Source organism: Erinaceus europaeus, chromosome 3 (genome assembly GCF_950295315.1).
Source record: "Erinaceus europaeus chromosome 3, mEriEur2.1, whole genome shotgun sequence".
Classification (NCBI taxonomy): domain Eukaryota; kingdom Metazoa; phylum Chordata; class Mammalia; order Eulipotyphla; family Erinaceidae; genus Erinaceus; species Erinaceus europaeus.
This window is the reverse complement of record NC_080164.1, coordinates 129,251,069-129,264,172: the sequence shown is the minus strand read 5'-3', so window position 1 is coordinate 129,264,172 and position 13,104 is coordinate 129,251,069. Positions and strand designations below refer to the sequence as shown.

Here is a 13,104-nt window from a genome sequence, read left to right as displayed (position 1 = left end):
CTTTCACAATTGAAGTTCCCCCCCACTTTATTTGGGGGTGGTGGTCTTAGCTAGTGGTTCACAACAGTATATTTTTTGACACATGGGTACAACTTTCTCATCTCTCCATGATAAGTCTTTGCAAAACACTCATTTTAAATGTGATTGAGATGTAACTACTAGAACTAACAAAGAGATTGTAAACTGAGAGATGCAATCTATTTCCTTCATTAAGTCTATTTTGAATGAATCTTTAAGGAATCATGTTAATTGAGATAAGCCCAAAAGAGAAGGGTGAATATTGAATGATCTCACTTATTAGGCAGAACTTAAGAAACAAGGACAGTCAAAAAAAAAAAAATTCCACAAAATGGAAGTTGGACTGGATGTGGTGTATTGTAGCAAAGTAAAGGACTTGGGAAGGCGGGTAAGTGGGGGCCTGGAGCTGGCCAGCATTGGGTCCTGGTGCACATTGGTGGGAAAGGACCAAAGTTGGGGGTGGTGAGAGTGTTTGCAGACACTTGTCATGGGAAGATGAGAACTTATACCCATGTGTCAACAGTTGTTCTATAATCCATTAACACTCTCCTCCCCCACCATAAAATGAGAAAAGGGGGGAAAAGAGCGCCTACAAAATTGTTAGCAGACAACATGTACATGGGGCTTTGTTTCTCTTTGACCTTCCATTTTTGTTGCTCACTGTTCTCCCTTAAATTTTTTTTAAAAAATATTTTATTTTGTTTGTTGGCTAGAGATAGAAACTGAGAGGGGAAGAGGCAACTAAGGAGGAAGAAAAGGACAGACTTCCATAGAACTGCCTCACCACTTATGAAGCTTCTCCACTTTCTGAGGGGACCAGGGCCTTGAATCTGGGTTCTTGTTCACTGTAATATGTGTGCTCAGTCAACCAAAGCTAAAGCTACAATGCCTTTTATGTTAGTTGAAGCCTTTTAAACTCCATGTTCCTTTTGTAAAACCTATCTTTCTTGTTCCAACAAAATGTTATCTGATTTATGTCAAAATATTTTTCAAAAACTTTAATGATATGAGATACTAAGAGGGCATGTTTATTAATAGGCTTCATTTTTTCCCCTGAAGTGATGTTGGTTTACCAGTTTGTATATGTTTTAAGGGTATAATTTCACACCTATTTAAATTATGTTACCACATTACACCTAACACCAATGTCCTATTATCCCTTCCCAGACTCCACTGAACCCTCCACCCTCTTTCCACACTCTCAGTTTGTATCAGAACCTGTTTTGCTTTTTTTTCTTTATATCTTACTTATGAGTGAGATCATCTGGTATTTTTCTTTTGCCTTCTAGCTCATTTTGTTAAACATGATCCCATCCAGTACCATGCTTGCTCTGCATCCGAAGGCAGTGTATTACTTTCCTCTCTCTATTTAATTTGTGCAGCTGTATTCTCTTGCATGTGCTATTTTCCATCTACAAGGAAAAACTGAAGCAGAGATACCACAGTGCCAGAGCTTCCTCTGCTGTCAAAGCATTTCCCATGAGCTGTCAGAGTGTTGACCTGGGCTACATATATGGCGGACACATCCCACCTTGTGAGCTGTCTCATTCGTTCTTATAGCTGAGTAGTATAAACTGTGGATCTAGGCCACCATGTCTTTATTCATTTGCTGTTGTAGAGCACTTATATTGCTTCCATATCTTGGTTATTGTGACTAGTGCTGCAGTGAACATAGGTGTGAACAGTGAATGGGGCTCACTCCTCAGAGAAATGAATGTTGATTATAGGAAATAAAACAGCAGGCCACAAGAAGTGATTGGGTACTGAATGGTCTTTGGGTGACAATAGAATCTGCTCAGTCATTTCAGAGTTAAGTAGACTTTATAGTGAATTCCTTGGGTAAAAAAAAAATCTCATTAGTCTCCTTCCTTGTATGTAGGGCTTTAACCACTGAAATATAGTTTCATATGAGAAATATCTAAAAAGCTAGAGATTGATGTCGCTTTTCAGAGGTGCCGATTCAGCAAAAAAAAAAAAAAAAAATTCCACAATTTGACACTGCTGATTTTAGGGCTTGAGAGTCTCTGCTTCCACTGTTGAGGAAAGTACTGAAAGGATTCCAGGTTCCTGTTACATACAGTCCTTCCTTCCCGTTTTAGTTGTGTGAGGTGGTGCTGGAAGTCGTTGTACATCATCTGCCTCCAATTTCCATCAGGAAAAAAATATCTGTTAAAGATTATCTGGAATCCATCTGACTTCAATAATGTAGTACAGAGCCACTCTACAAATAAAGACAGAACTGTGATGCCCATCAGGAGCAGCTTACCTCATTGTGTTTCTCTCTTCAAACTTGTCTGGTGCTTTCTGCTGCTCAAAACAAGCTGAGCAGAGCCGTTCTGTCCCTGTGTTCCTAACAGGCTGGGGCATAGTGGCCGTATTTTGGAGGATACTGACTGACTGATACAAAGAGCCTGTTTTCTGCAAGTGTGATGATTGACGCATAGAGAGTTAGCATTCATGGGAACCAAGGCTGAGAAATTGAATGGAAATGCCATAGTCAAATAAAGAAGTGCTTGTTGATGCTATCTATAGTTCAGATTTGATTTGCTCTCTTGCTTATGCCTAATGGAGAAGGTTAATACTGAGTCAGTGGCTACCAGGAGATTTTGGTTATTTTCTCATATCCAAAGCTACCAGACTTGGAGACAATGCCCAATTTACTGGAACTCATCTGTACTTAATCAAATAAGGATACCAACAGAATAGCCTTGGATGGACTATCTGATAAAAAACAATCTAGAAGAGCTTGGTAGCAGGGCATGTTATGTTTAATAGATGTTTTTTGTCATCTCCTTTAGATAAGGGGAGGCTCTCAAAATTGACAGTAATATTAAGATTCATACCACATGTTGTAATTTGTACTTTTTATCTTGGTTTTCTTTCTTCTTCTTCCTCCTCCTCCTCTTCCTCCTCCTCCTTCTCCTCTTTCCCCCCCTTTTTAGGTACTAGCTCAGTCATGCACTGAAATCCTGGAATTGCGGCCCTCAAGTGTCTGTGTGGGGGGTAAGTGGTTGGAAATTTAAAATATCTTGTAAGAAATTGTATTTTCTTCCCTAGTTAAAATATATGAATTTGAAACTCACATTGGAAAGAGAATAGCAAAATTAAGTTTTCTGGCATCATCTCCTGTAAGAATTTTTAAATAATTCCTTGAAATATTTCTATTTTAAATTCAGATTTTTTAAGATTGGAGTGTTATTTTAAATAATGAACATATTGTGTGACAGGCTTTTAGAATCGTCTGTATATTTAGCTCATGTTGGAGGCCTTTCCTATGACAAGTAAAATAAAATGTGAATCTTTTTTTTAAAAAAAATCTGATTATACAAACAGCCCTTATCTGTAGACTTTGAACTCCATGGTTTGATGACCTGACCAGAGTCCTAGCTACCAGCTCAGGGCACAAAGGAAGGGACTTATGGGCAGGTGGCAGGGAAGAAGCAGGTGGTTTCCTGGATGAGTGCTGAAAAAAAACACAGGTTTTGGTACTTCTCAGCCATCCCTTCCGAAAGAAAGTGTGATTTTTTTTCCCTCTGGCCTACTTTATCTTGTCTTTAAGTATGACCTGGAGCTTATTTTAACCTGGGTTCATTTAGAAAAAGAGAACTGTTGGGTCTGGTGGAAAAGGAAATGTGCTGTGTAATGTCCTGTGGGGCCTTCCTGTTGCTAGACTTGGTGTGAAGCTCTGTATCTTTTAGATTCTCTAACAGTTATTGAGATACACCAAGAGATAGTGCATCCAGACATCCCAGAGGGGGATGGTCTTTTTTGTTTAAAAGCATAGATTAATATCTTTCAGGATGTCACAAAGTAAATGGAAAGCATATTAAAGTTATAGCTCCGATTTCTTAAAATTCTGTTATGTCCTGGGTACATATGCTGGGTCATTTGCATTGATAATTTTATCTCGTTCTCATAGCAGCACCACCTGACAGTTTCAGAATCCCTCTTTTGGAAACTGAGTTCGATAAGGAAACTGAGTTAGAGACAGATTCAGTACTTTCTATAAGTAGCTGTCTTATTACTTTTTGTCTGACTTGAATGCCTGTGTTGTTGTTTTATTAACAAAGTCCTATTTTAAGCTTTACCTGCACTTTAGCTTACAGACAAAAATTTCCTTTCTGAACATGTCTAATGGAGAATGGCATGGCAGTATTTTCTTCAATAGTCATGATAGAGTTGACGGATAGAAAGTGAGAGTTTATCAGTGTTAAATCATTAATATATTGTCCTTAAGCTAAGCAGTAAGGAATCAGTTGCCAATGAAAATATTTGACCAGTTAACTTTTCTTCTAACATATAAAATGCAGTGACTTCTTCTAAAATATATCTCGAATGCAGTAAGTTACATCAGTTTTCTCTTGTGACTGGCTTTAGATGTAAGGGGTCCCAAATGTATGATCTCTGTTGAATTGTGATTATCCACAAGAGAAAATGAAGCAAGGTTTAGTCATACAGGTAGACTGCTAAAGGAGAACCCTGTGTGCAGTGTCTGATTAAAATAGCTTATAAGGAGACTTTTAGGGCCCAGCTGTGACACACCTGCTAGAGCAAACATGTTACTATGAGCAACGACCTGGATTCAATCCCCTTATCCCCCCCTGCAGCAGGGAAGCTTCACAAGTGGTAAAGCAGTGCTGCAGGTCTTTCTCTTCCTCCCTATCCTCTCAATTTCTCTGTTTTTATCCAATAAATAAATAAATAAATAAATAAATAAATAAAATATTTTTAACAATGACTTTCCTAGAAGAAAAGAACATGAGTAATTATTTTTCTTTATATCTTATGTCATGTTACCCAAAAGTAGAGAGAAACTCATTTCTTTCCTGTTAATGTTTTCCCAAGGGTGGAATTTGGGGCAACTAGGTATAGTTCCTCTCTGGGAATGAGTGTCATGCTTGAACTAGAATATCTGGATCAATGTTAGAAAGCCTTTGACTTCAGAAATACAATGTGACTTCAGAGCTATGAAATAATGCAAATGTGGGGGCCCCAGCTCGGAAAAAAAAAATACTGTCAGTTTAAATAGCAATGAATAGTGAGTGGTGTCACTGCATTTTCCAGAGGGTCTAAAAATGCAAATAGAGTTGGAAATAGAGTCATGTCTTGATTGGTATTAGTTGACTGGATAGTATATAGAATTTGATTCTCTGCAACTTAATACAAATTATGATTAACTTTTTTTTTTTGTAAAATGATTACATTGTCTGTTTTTTTTTTTTCCTTTTACTTTCAGAGGAATTTCAAATTGTTTTGAATGGAAGAGGATTCATCTTGGGCAATCGGAATGACAGTGTCCTCTGTACTTACACATTCAATGAAACATATACAAAGAGTAGGTGCCCTATAATCTCTGTGTTGCTTTCGTATCTGTACCGTATATCAGTATCAAGTGTTTTCCTACACTGAAATGAAGCTTTTTTTTTAAGTTTTTTTTTAATTTTTTAATTTTTTTTTAATTTAAGAAAGGATTAATTAACAAAACCATAAGGTAGGAGGGGTACAACTCCACACAATTCCCACCACCCAATCTCCATAACACACCCCCTCCCCTGATAGCTTTCCCATTCTCTATCCCTCTGGGAGCATGGACCCAGGGTCATTGAGGGTTGCAGAAGGTAGAAGGTCTGGCTTCTGTAATTGCTTCCCTGCTGAACATGGGCATTGACTGGTTGGTCCATACTCCCAGTCTGCCTCTCTCTTTCCCTAGTAGGGTGTGTCTCTGGGGAAGCTGAGCTCCAGGACACATTGGTGGGGTCTTCAATTCAGGGAAGCCTGGCCAGCATCCTGGTGGCATCTGGAACCTGGTGATTGAAAAGAGAGTTAACATACGAAGCCAAACAAATTGTTGAGCAATCATGGACCCAAAGGTTGGAATAGTGGAGAGGAAGTGTTGGGGGGGTACTCACTGCAAACTCTAGGGTACTTCTGCTTTCAGGTATATATTTTGCAGTAGTTTATGGATACGTGTGAACATAAGCTCTCTCTCACAGAAACTGGTGTATATCTAGTTTATGGGACTTTGTTAGAAAGTGAACCACCTGAGATGAAATTAGAGTATACTATAAAAGGAAAGGTCTCACCTGAGTAATGAAGCTGAAGGGTTGTCATTCCACTCGTGAAGTCTCTGGACACAGTCTGAGGTGAAGCATGTTGAGGTGGCAATCGTTGCGTTGGTTATGTTGTGATCGGCGGATGCAATATTATTTGGTATGGATTGGGAGAGGCATACGGGAAAGTGGGCCCTATCCAAGGGTTCCAGGACTGGGGGAATTTTTTAACCAGAGCACTATTCAACTCTGGCTTATGGTGGTGTGGGGGATTGAACCTGGGACTTTGGAGCCTCAGGCTTGAGTCTGTTTGCATAACCAGTATGCTATCTACTCTCCGCCCTAATGAAGCATTTTTTTATTCAAGGTTGAAGTGAAGTTCAATGTTAATGCAAATAGTACAAATAATAATGGTGATTTGATGATGACTACATTTATTCCAAACTTATTAATGCTGCAACCTATTCTAATTAGTCTTCTATAAAGATGGTTTGTGATTCATAGTCAAATGACTTCCTGGTGGAGAATAGGCTAATAAAGGGCAGAGCTGAACTGAACCCAGGTGACTTCGCTGCCCTCTGAATGGACCTTACCAACTATCTGATTTAATGACCTCTCTCTGCACGTTTATGTTTTGTTATTTTTGCCTGAAAATTCTGACTGTCCTGAGTCGGTCTATTACATACCACCTTATTTTATTGTCACTTGTATTTAGCATCTCATTTCCCAGTAAACTGTTAGTCAGTTCCTTGATAATAAGCTTCTTGCCATATATATTTTACCTCCAACACCCACCCCCACATCTAATTATCACATTTATAGATTTTGGATTATTTTAGCCCCTAGTTTATCTTTCAGAAAAGTAGATGAGGGTGTTTTTATTGGTAGCCTGACAACAAATCCTGTTAAATGAATCTTAGTGTTCTGAGCATTTTGGATCTTTACTAAGACTTGTCTTTATCTTACCACTGATTACATTGTCTTTTACAACTTTATACTAAGCAGATGCTGTAACTCTATGAACTCTAGTAGGCATATATTTTGAGGGGTTCATCTATAATGCTGCTGCTTATCAGATGGCAATAAGCACTTTAATTAGCACAGCTTAGGCTGTACACACAGTATCAACTCTTGTGTGCTTGTTCGATTAGAGTGGAGAACATCTTAGCCTGGTAAATATCTTAATTAATTTCTTCTTAAAGAGTTCATCATTTTGGTAATGTCAGACAAAAATGTTTGTAACAAACTATTTTCTTTTTCTTTTTTTCCCATTTATCCACCAGGGATAAATTATCTCTGATAATTGGTGTCTGCATTAAGACATTACTGCTCCCAGTAGACACTTTTTTCCTCCTTTTAATAGATAGAGGGAGAGAGACAGAGAGAAATAGATAAGGATCTAGAGACAGAAAGGGGAGACACCTGAGGCACTGCTGAGTGCTTATCAGGTGGGGACCAAAGGGATGCACCCCAAACCTCATGCATGGTGATGTATGTGCTCTGCCTGCTGTGCTACAGCCCCCCAACTATGTTCACAGTATGATCTACAGTTGAAGAGGACAAAACATTTTGCTTTTATTCAGTAGACATTGGCATTTATATATTATATTAACTTAACTCCATTTGATTACAATTTGAGTTGATTTTAGTATAGACACAGTTTCTATTTAGTAAAACAAGAATATTAAAGTTCAACTCAAATGAGTAGAGTCAGATCATATTTTTATCACTTTTCCTAAGACTAGACATTTGGTTGTCTGGCTTTTCAGAACATTTTATAAATCAGTATCATTTTTCCTCACCGTTATTAAATTAAAAGGGCTAAGAATTCACCTTTATAAAATATATTCACTGTAGACACAATTATTAAAATCAGCCAATTTATTCTTCTCTGGGTATCTTTTCTTCACCGTTTAAAAATTCTGCTTTGACCGCTTCCCCAGTGACCCACCCTACTAGGGAAAGAGAGAGGCAGACTGGGAGTATGGACCGACCAGTCAACACCCATGTTCAGTGGGGAAGCAATTACAGAAGCCAGACCTTCCACCTTCTGCAACCCACAATGACCCTGGGTCCATGCTCCCAGAGGGATAGAGAATGGGAAAGCTATCAGGGGAGGGGGTGGGAAATGGAGATTGGGTGGTGGGAATTGTATGGAATTGTACCCCTCCTACCCTATGGTTTTGTTAATTAATAGTTTCTTAAATAATAAAAAAAAAATAAACCCCCCAAAAATAAAAAAAAATAAAAGTTCTGCTTTGGAAATATTGTCACTTATTCTTAAAATCTGAGATATTTGAAAAATTGAGGGGGAAAGTTCATAATTTTATAGTATCTACAAATGCATATCATTTTAGTCTGTGAAAAAAATATTGCTTGTACTTTACAAATACTAAATGTCAACAGCATGTAATTTCTACTTCTCTCTTTTTCTCATCTTTTTTTTTTTAACTTCTTTTAAATCTTTATTTATTTATTGGCTAGAGACAGCCAGAAATTGGGAGTGTAGGGGGTGAAAGAGAGACACCTAAAGCCCTGCTTCACTGCTTTTGAAATGATCCCTGCAGGTGGGTAGCCGGGGCTCAAACCGGGATCCTTACACCGGTCCTTGAGCTTTGTGCCATGTGCACTTAACCTGCTACGCCATCGCCCAGCCCCCTTCCTTATATTTCTTTAGATGAAGACCTTTTTATTTTTTTCATAATGTTACATACTTGAACTCTGATGCTGCATCCTCTTCATATTTGTTAATGTAACTCTGTGAAATACGTAAAATCCTTTATTAACTTTGTTATTTTATTTTCTAGGCGTACATCCAATCAGTGTAGAGCTTAATTCTATGCTCTGTCCTGCACCTGCCTTGAATAAAGTTGGAGAGTAAGTACTTCACTGAAAACATCATCGACTTTTTTTTAAAATGAGTTGTTAGGAATTGATGGCTGTACCTTGGTTGTTTTGTTGATTATTTTCTTGATGTACAGGTTGAACATGAAACACTAAGTCTTAAGCAAGTCACACTAGTTAGAACCTTAATTACAATGGTTAGAAAACAGTGAAGTATGTTTTATCTTGTTTTTCAAATAGCCTGCTGCTAGTTGCTTTTATATAACAGGAGCCATAGCTATGATTCTAGACTTCAGAGCATTAAACTTACATACTTTTGTGTGCTCATTTACACAACACATACACACTTCCAAAGTTAGTTTTTAGATTGAGTAATTAATATAGTATTCAAATATTAAATTAAAGAGCAAAATATGGTTCTACAAGGTACATCTTAACCTAGGCAATATATATATTGCGTGTATTGTGTCTCTAGTTTGAAATCAGGAGTAGTGGTCAGACAGTGATATTTATGTTGTATTGTGCTCTAGGGATGTTAAGGGAATTATTTTAATAGGATAAAGTTGACTTAAATACTTAAATTTTGTTGCTGCTTCAATATTAAAGATACATATTGGACTTTGTGGTCCTCAAAGTAAAATTGTATAGACTCTTATTTCTATTTTATTTATTTATTTTTAATAAATATTTAAAAAAATTTTTAGATTCATTTTGATAGAGGGCAAGAGAGACACCTGCAGTACTGCTTCACCACTTGTGAAGCTTCCCTTCTACAGGTGGCGACTGAGGGTTTTAACCAGAGATCTCGAGCATTATAACATATACGTTCTACGAGGTACACCACCAGCTGGCCCCTTTATTTCTATTTAAATTGAGCTACATTATGAAATAAAAGCAAGAATCTCAGAATCCTTTTTCTTTCTATAAAAGATCATCACTTTCTGTGCATGTAGTAAGCAAATACTACTGGCAGAATGCTGTGGGTAAATCTGATTGGCCTTGAATTTGAGGCAGGTCCATTTTGCATGGAGGGAATCTTAATATCATGTGAACAGTAGGACTCAATTTTTTTTTTTTGGATAATTTTGTCTTGAATTAACCTTGATAATTCTATTGACTTGAAGTTTGGCCCTAATTTGTTTGAACCTATGATTTCATAATGATTGTCCTAGTTGATCCCATCAGTCTAATCTCAGATCCACTATTTCTACCTCAGTTGTTGGTGGCACCATTCATTTAGTTATTAAGTAAGGAAGAAAATAACCTTTGACTCATTATTGTTTTTTTCTCATATATCAACCATCAGTAAATTTCAGTGTAATTTTAAAATGTGTTGAAAATCTAGTCTTTCCTTAGCTGGCCAGTCATGTCATATGAGACTGAGCTACTTCATTTGTTGCTCAATTATTTATTTATTTATTTATTTAAGGAAGGATTAATTAACAAAATCATAGGATGGGGGGGTGCAATTCCACACAATTCCCACCACCCAATCTCCATATCCCATCCCATCCCCTGATATCTTTCCCATTCTCTATCCCTCTGGGAGCATGGACCCAGGGTCTTTGTAGGTTGCAAAAGTGGAAGGTCTGGCTTCTGTAATTGCTTCCCCGCTGAACATGGGCGTTGACTGGTTGGTCCATACTCCCAGTCTGCCTCTCTCTTTCCCTAGTAGGGTGGGTCTCTGGGGAAGCGGAGCTCCAGGACACAATGGTGGGGTCTTCAGTCCAGGGAAGCCTGGCTGGCATCCTGATGGCATCTGGAACCTGTTAGCTGAAAAGAGAGTTAACATACAAAACCAAACAAATTGTTGAGCAATCATTGACCCAAAGGTTGGAATAGTGGAGATGAAGTGTTGGGGGTTACTCACTGCAAACTCTAGTGTACTACTGCTTTCAGGTATATATTTTGCCCTAGTTTATGGATACGTGTGAACATATGCTCTATCTCATGGAACCTGGTGTATATCTAGATTTTGGGACTTTGTTAGGAAGTGAACCACCTGGGATGGAATTAGAGAATACTATGAAAGGAAAGGTCTCACCCGAGTAATGAAGCTAAAGGGTTGTCATTCCACACCTTAAGTCTGTGGACGCAGTCTGAGCTGAAACATGTTGAGGTGGCACTTGTTTTGTTGATTAGGTTGCTCAATTTTTTAGCCTATTAACTAGTCTTTCTGCCTCTGTCCTTGCAAGAGTAAGCCTGCTAAAACATATCAGAAGTTATCAGTGTGATAACTTCTTAAACTTTTCTGTGATGAGGAAGAGATTGCTTAGCTGGTAAAAAAGCAAAGCATTCCTTACCTTGTTTAGGCTTGATCTCTGGTATCACATGAGAACATTTTGGGCAATATACACCAAGCTCCATGCATAATGGATTTAGTCAGACTCCCTCCCTTCTCGTTTCCTCTCATCTCCTCTCTCTCTCTCTCTCACTCTTCTCAAAGAATATCATATAAACAGTGATAAACAGTGAACCAAGGAGACCTCCCAACTGTATTACATACATGTATGTCTCTGTTTTCATACTGACATTATTATTAAAAAGAAATAATTCTCTGTAATGAGCCTCCCCTCCATTCAAAGTGAAAGTATAATCATTGCAATATTCTTTTAGGTTTTATAGGCTCTGACCCCTCACCAAGTTTCCACCTTCACTTCTTTTTTCCCCTTTGTTACTGTCACAATGAAATCTGCTTTCCCTCTCTCCCTCCCTCCCTTCCTTCTTTCCTGCAGAGAGGAGAAAGAAAAAGAGAAAGAGGTCTAGCAAGACAGGTTTCATGTATTTGATTCTTTAGAAGGGGATGGGTAAGGGCCTATAGTGGACAGGAAAAAAAATTATCAAAATCCTGTTGGGGGGGTGCTCATGCCACTTAAGTGAGGAGAAAATGATCTTGGGCTTAGTTCTGGCCAACAGAGACAGTTACTTTCCCTTCTAAAGTCATTTTAAAATGCATTGTGCCTGTTTGACACCAGGCAGGCACTGAATGTGTTTCCTCTAGACTTTGCCTTTGGGTACAGTTTTCTTTTGAAGAGAGTAACATAGATCTACTCATATTCTTTAATGATCTGTGGATGGCCTGCTCAGGAGAGGTAATTGAAAAAAATTATATAGAGCATAATAAGTATCAGATGTGAGACATGACTGTTTGTTTGGATTTATGTTAATATTTCACCAGTGAGCATACTGAGACTGTTTGGGGAAGGAGATTTGCCTACAATAATTATGTTTGATTTTTAAAAAAAATATCAACATGATACCACAGAGGCAAAACTTGAGAGATTTCATTTGCGAATGTATTTGGGGACATCATTATTTGTATTCTTCAGTATGTTGCAAGGAATCTGGACCTTTCCTTTAGAATTTTCTTCAGATACTCTTGTAAGTGATGAGCTCTTATGAGATTGAATTAAAACCAACCACAACTGAAACAGTTTAGCCTTGTAAGGTGACTGACGCTTAATATGTCTGCCTAATTAGCTTTTGGCTAAAGATTCAAACCCATTAAGTAGCTAGTTAATCTAAGTTTCAAATAAACACATCTGGCCAACAGTGAATGAAGGTTTTTCCTGTGTGAGGGTGACAGATGTGATGATGGTCCCCCCTGTATTCTCCCTTAAATAATTGACAACACACTACTGAACTAACCCCAGACTGAGAGCCTCAACGCCAGATGCACTCTCTCTGAGCTGGAGCCATGGACATGCGCCTTGTCTCATTAGCCTGCTTTCTCTATGCCTTTCTCCTATTTCTGTGGTCTCTGAAAGTACATTTTATTTGAGAATTACTTTTTAAAAAAAGTCTGGGACTTATGAATTTGGATTTGAAGTTGGTTAATAGAAAGGTGTTTATTTGGAGATAGGTTTACATTTGTAACAGAGTAGCAAGGACATAGGTTCACATTCAGAAACCCATGTCATGGCAGCCTGGGGTTTGGCACAGGGATAGAGCACAGGACTTGAGAATATAAGGTCATGATTTTGATCTTACCATGACATGTGCCAGAGTGATGCTCTGCTTATATCTCCCTTTTGTTAATAAATAAGTGCACCTTTTAAAAAGAACTTCATGTCATAGAGTAAGCAGAAACTTTACCTTTAGGAAAATCCTAACCAGGTGTACTGTGGTTTAGTATGGTTGGAATGAGAAGGGAGTCTTTGAGGGAAAGTCTTCTGAGAGAGATCTCTGTTTA

The 13,104-nt window shown here is 38.1% G+C and overlaps 1 protein-coding gene across 1 annotated transcript in view; it reads left to right on the top strand.

Moving 5' to 3' along the window:
* ANTXR2 (ANTXR cell adhesion molecule 2) overlaps positions 1–13,104 on the top strand; it is a 152,868-nt gene that overhangs the window by 46,993 nt on the left and 92,771 nt on the right. The window contains exons 8-10 of the mRNA XM_060187924.1: positions 2,961–3,021; positions 5,255–5,353; positions 8,876–8,945. Of these exons, the coding sequence (XP_060043907.1) occupies positions 2,961–3,021; positions 5,255–5,353; positions 8,876–8,945 (230 nt within the window). The remainder of the gene's footprint in view (positions 1–2,960; positions 3,022–5,254; positions 5,354–8,875; positions 8,946–13,104) is intronic.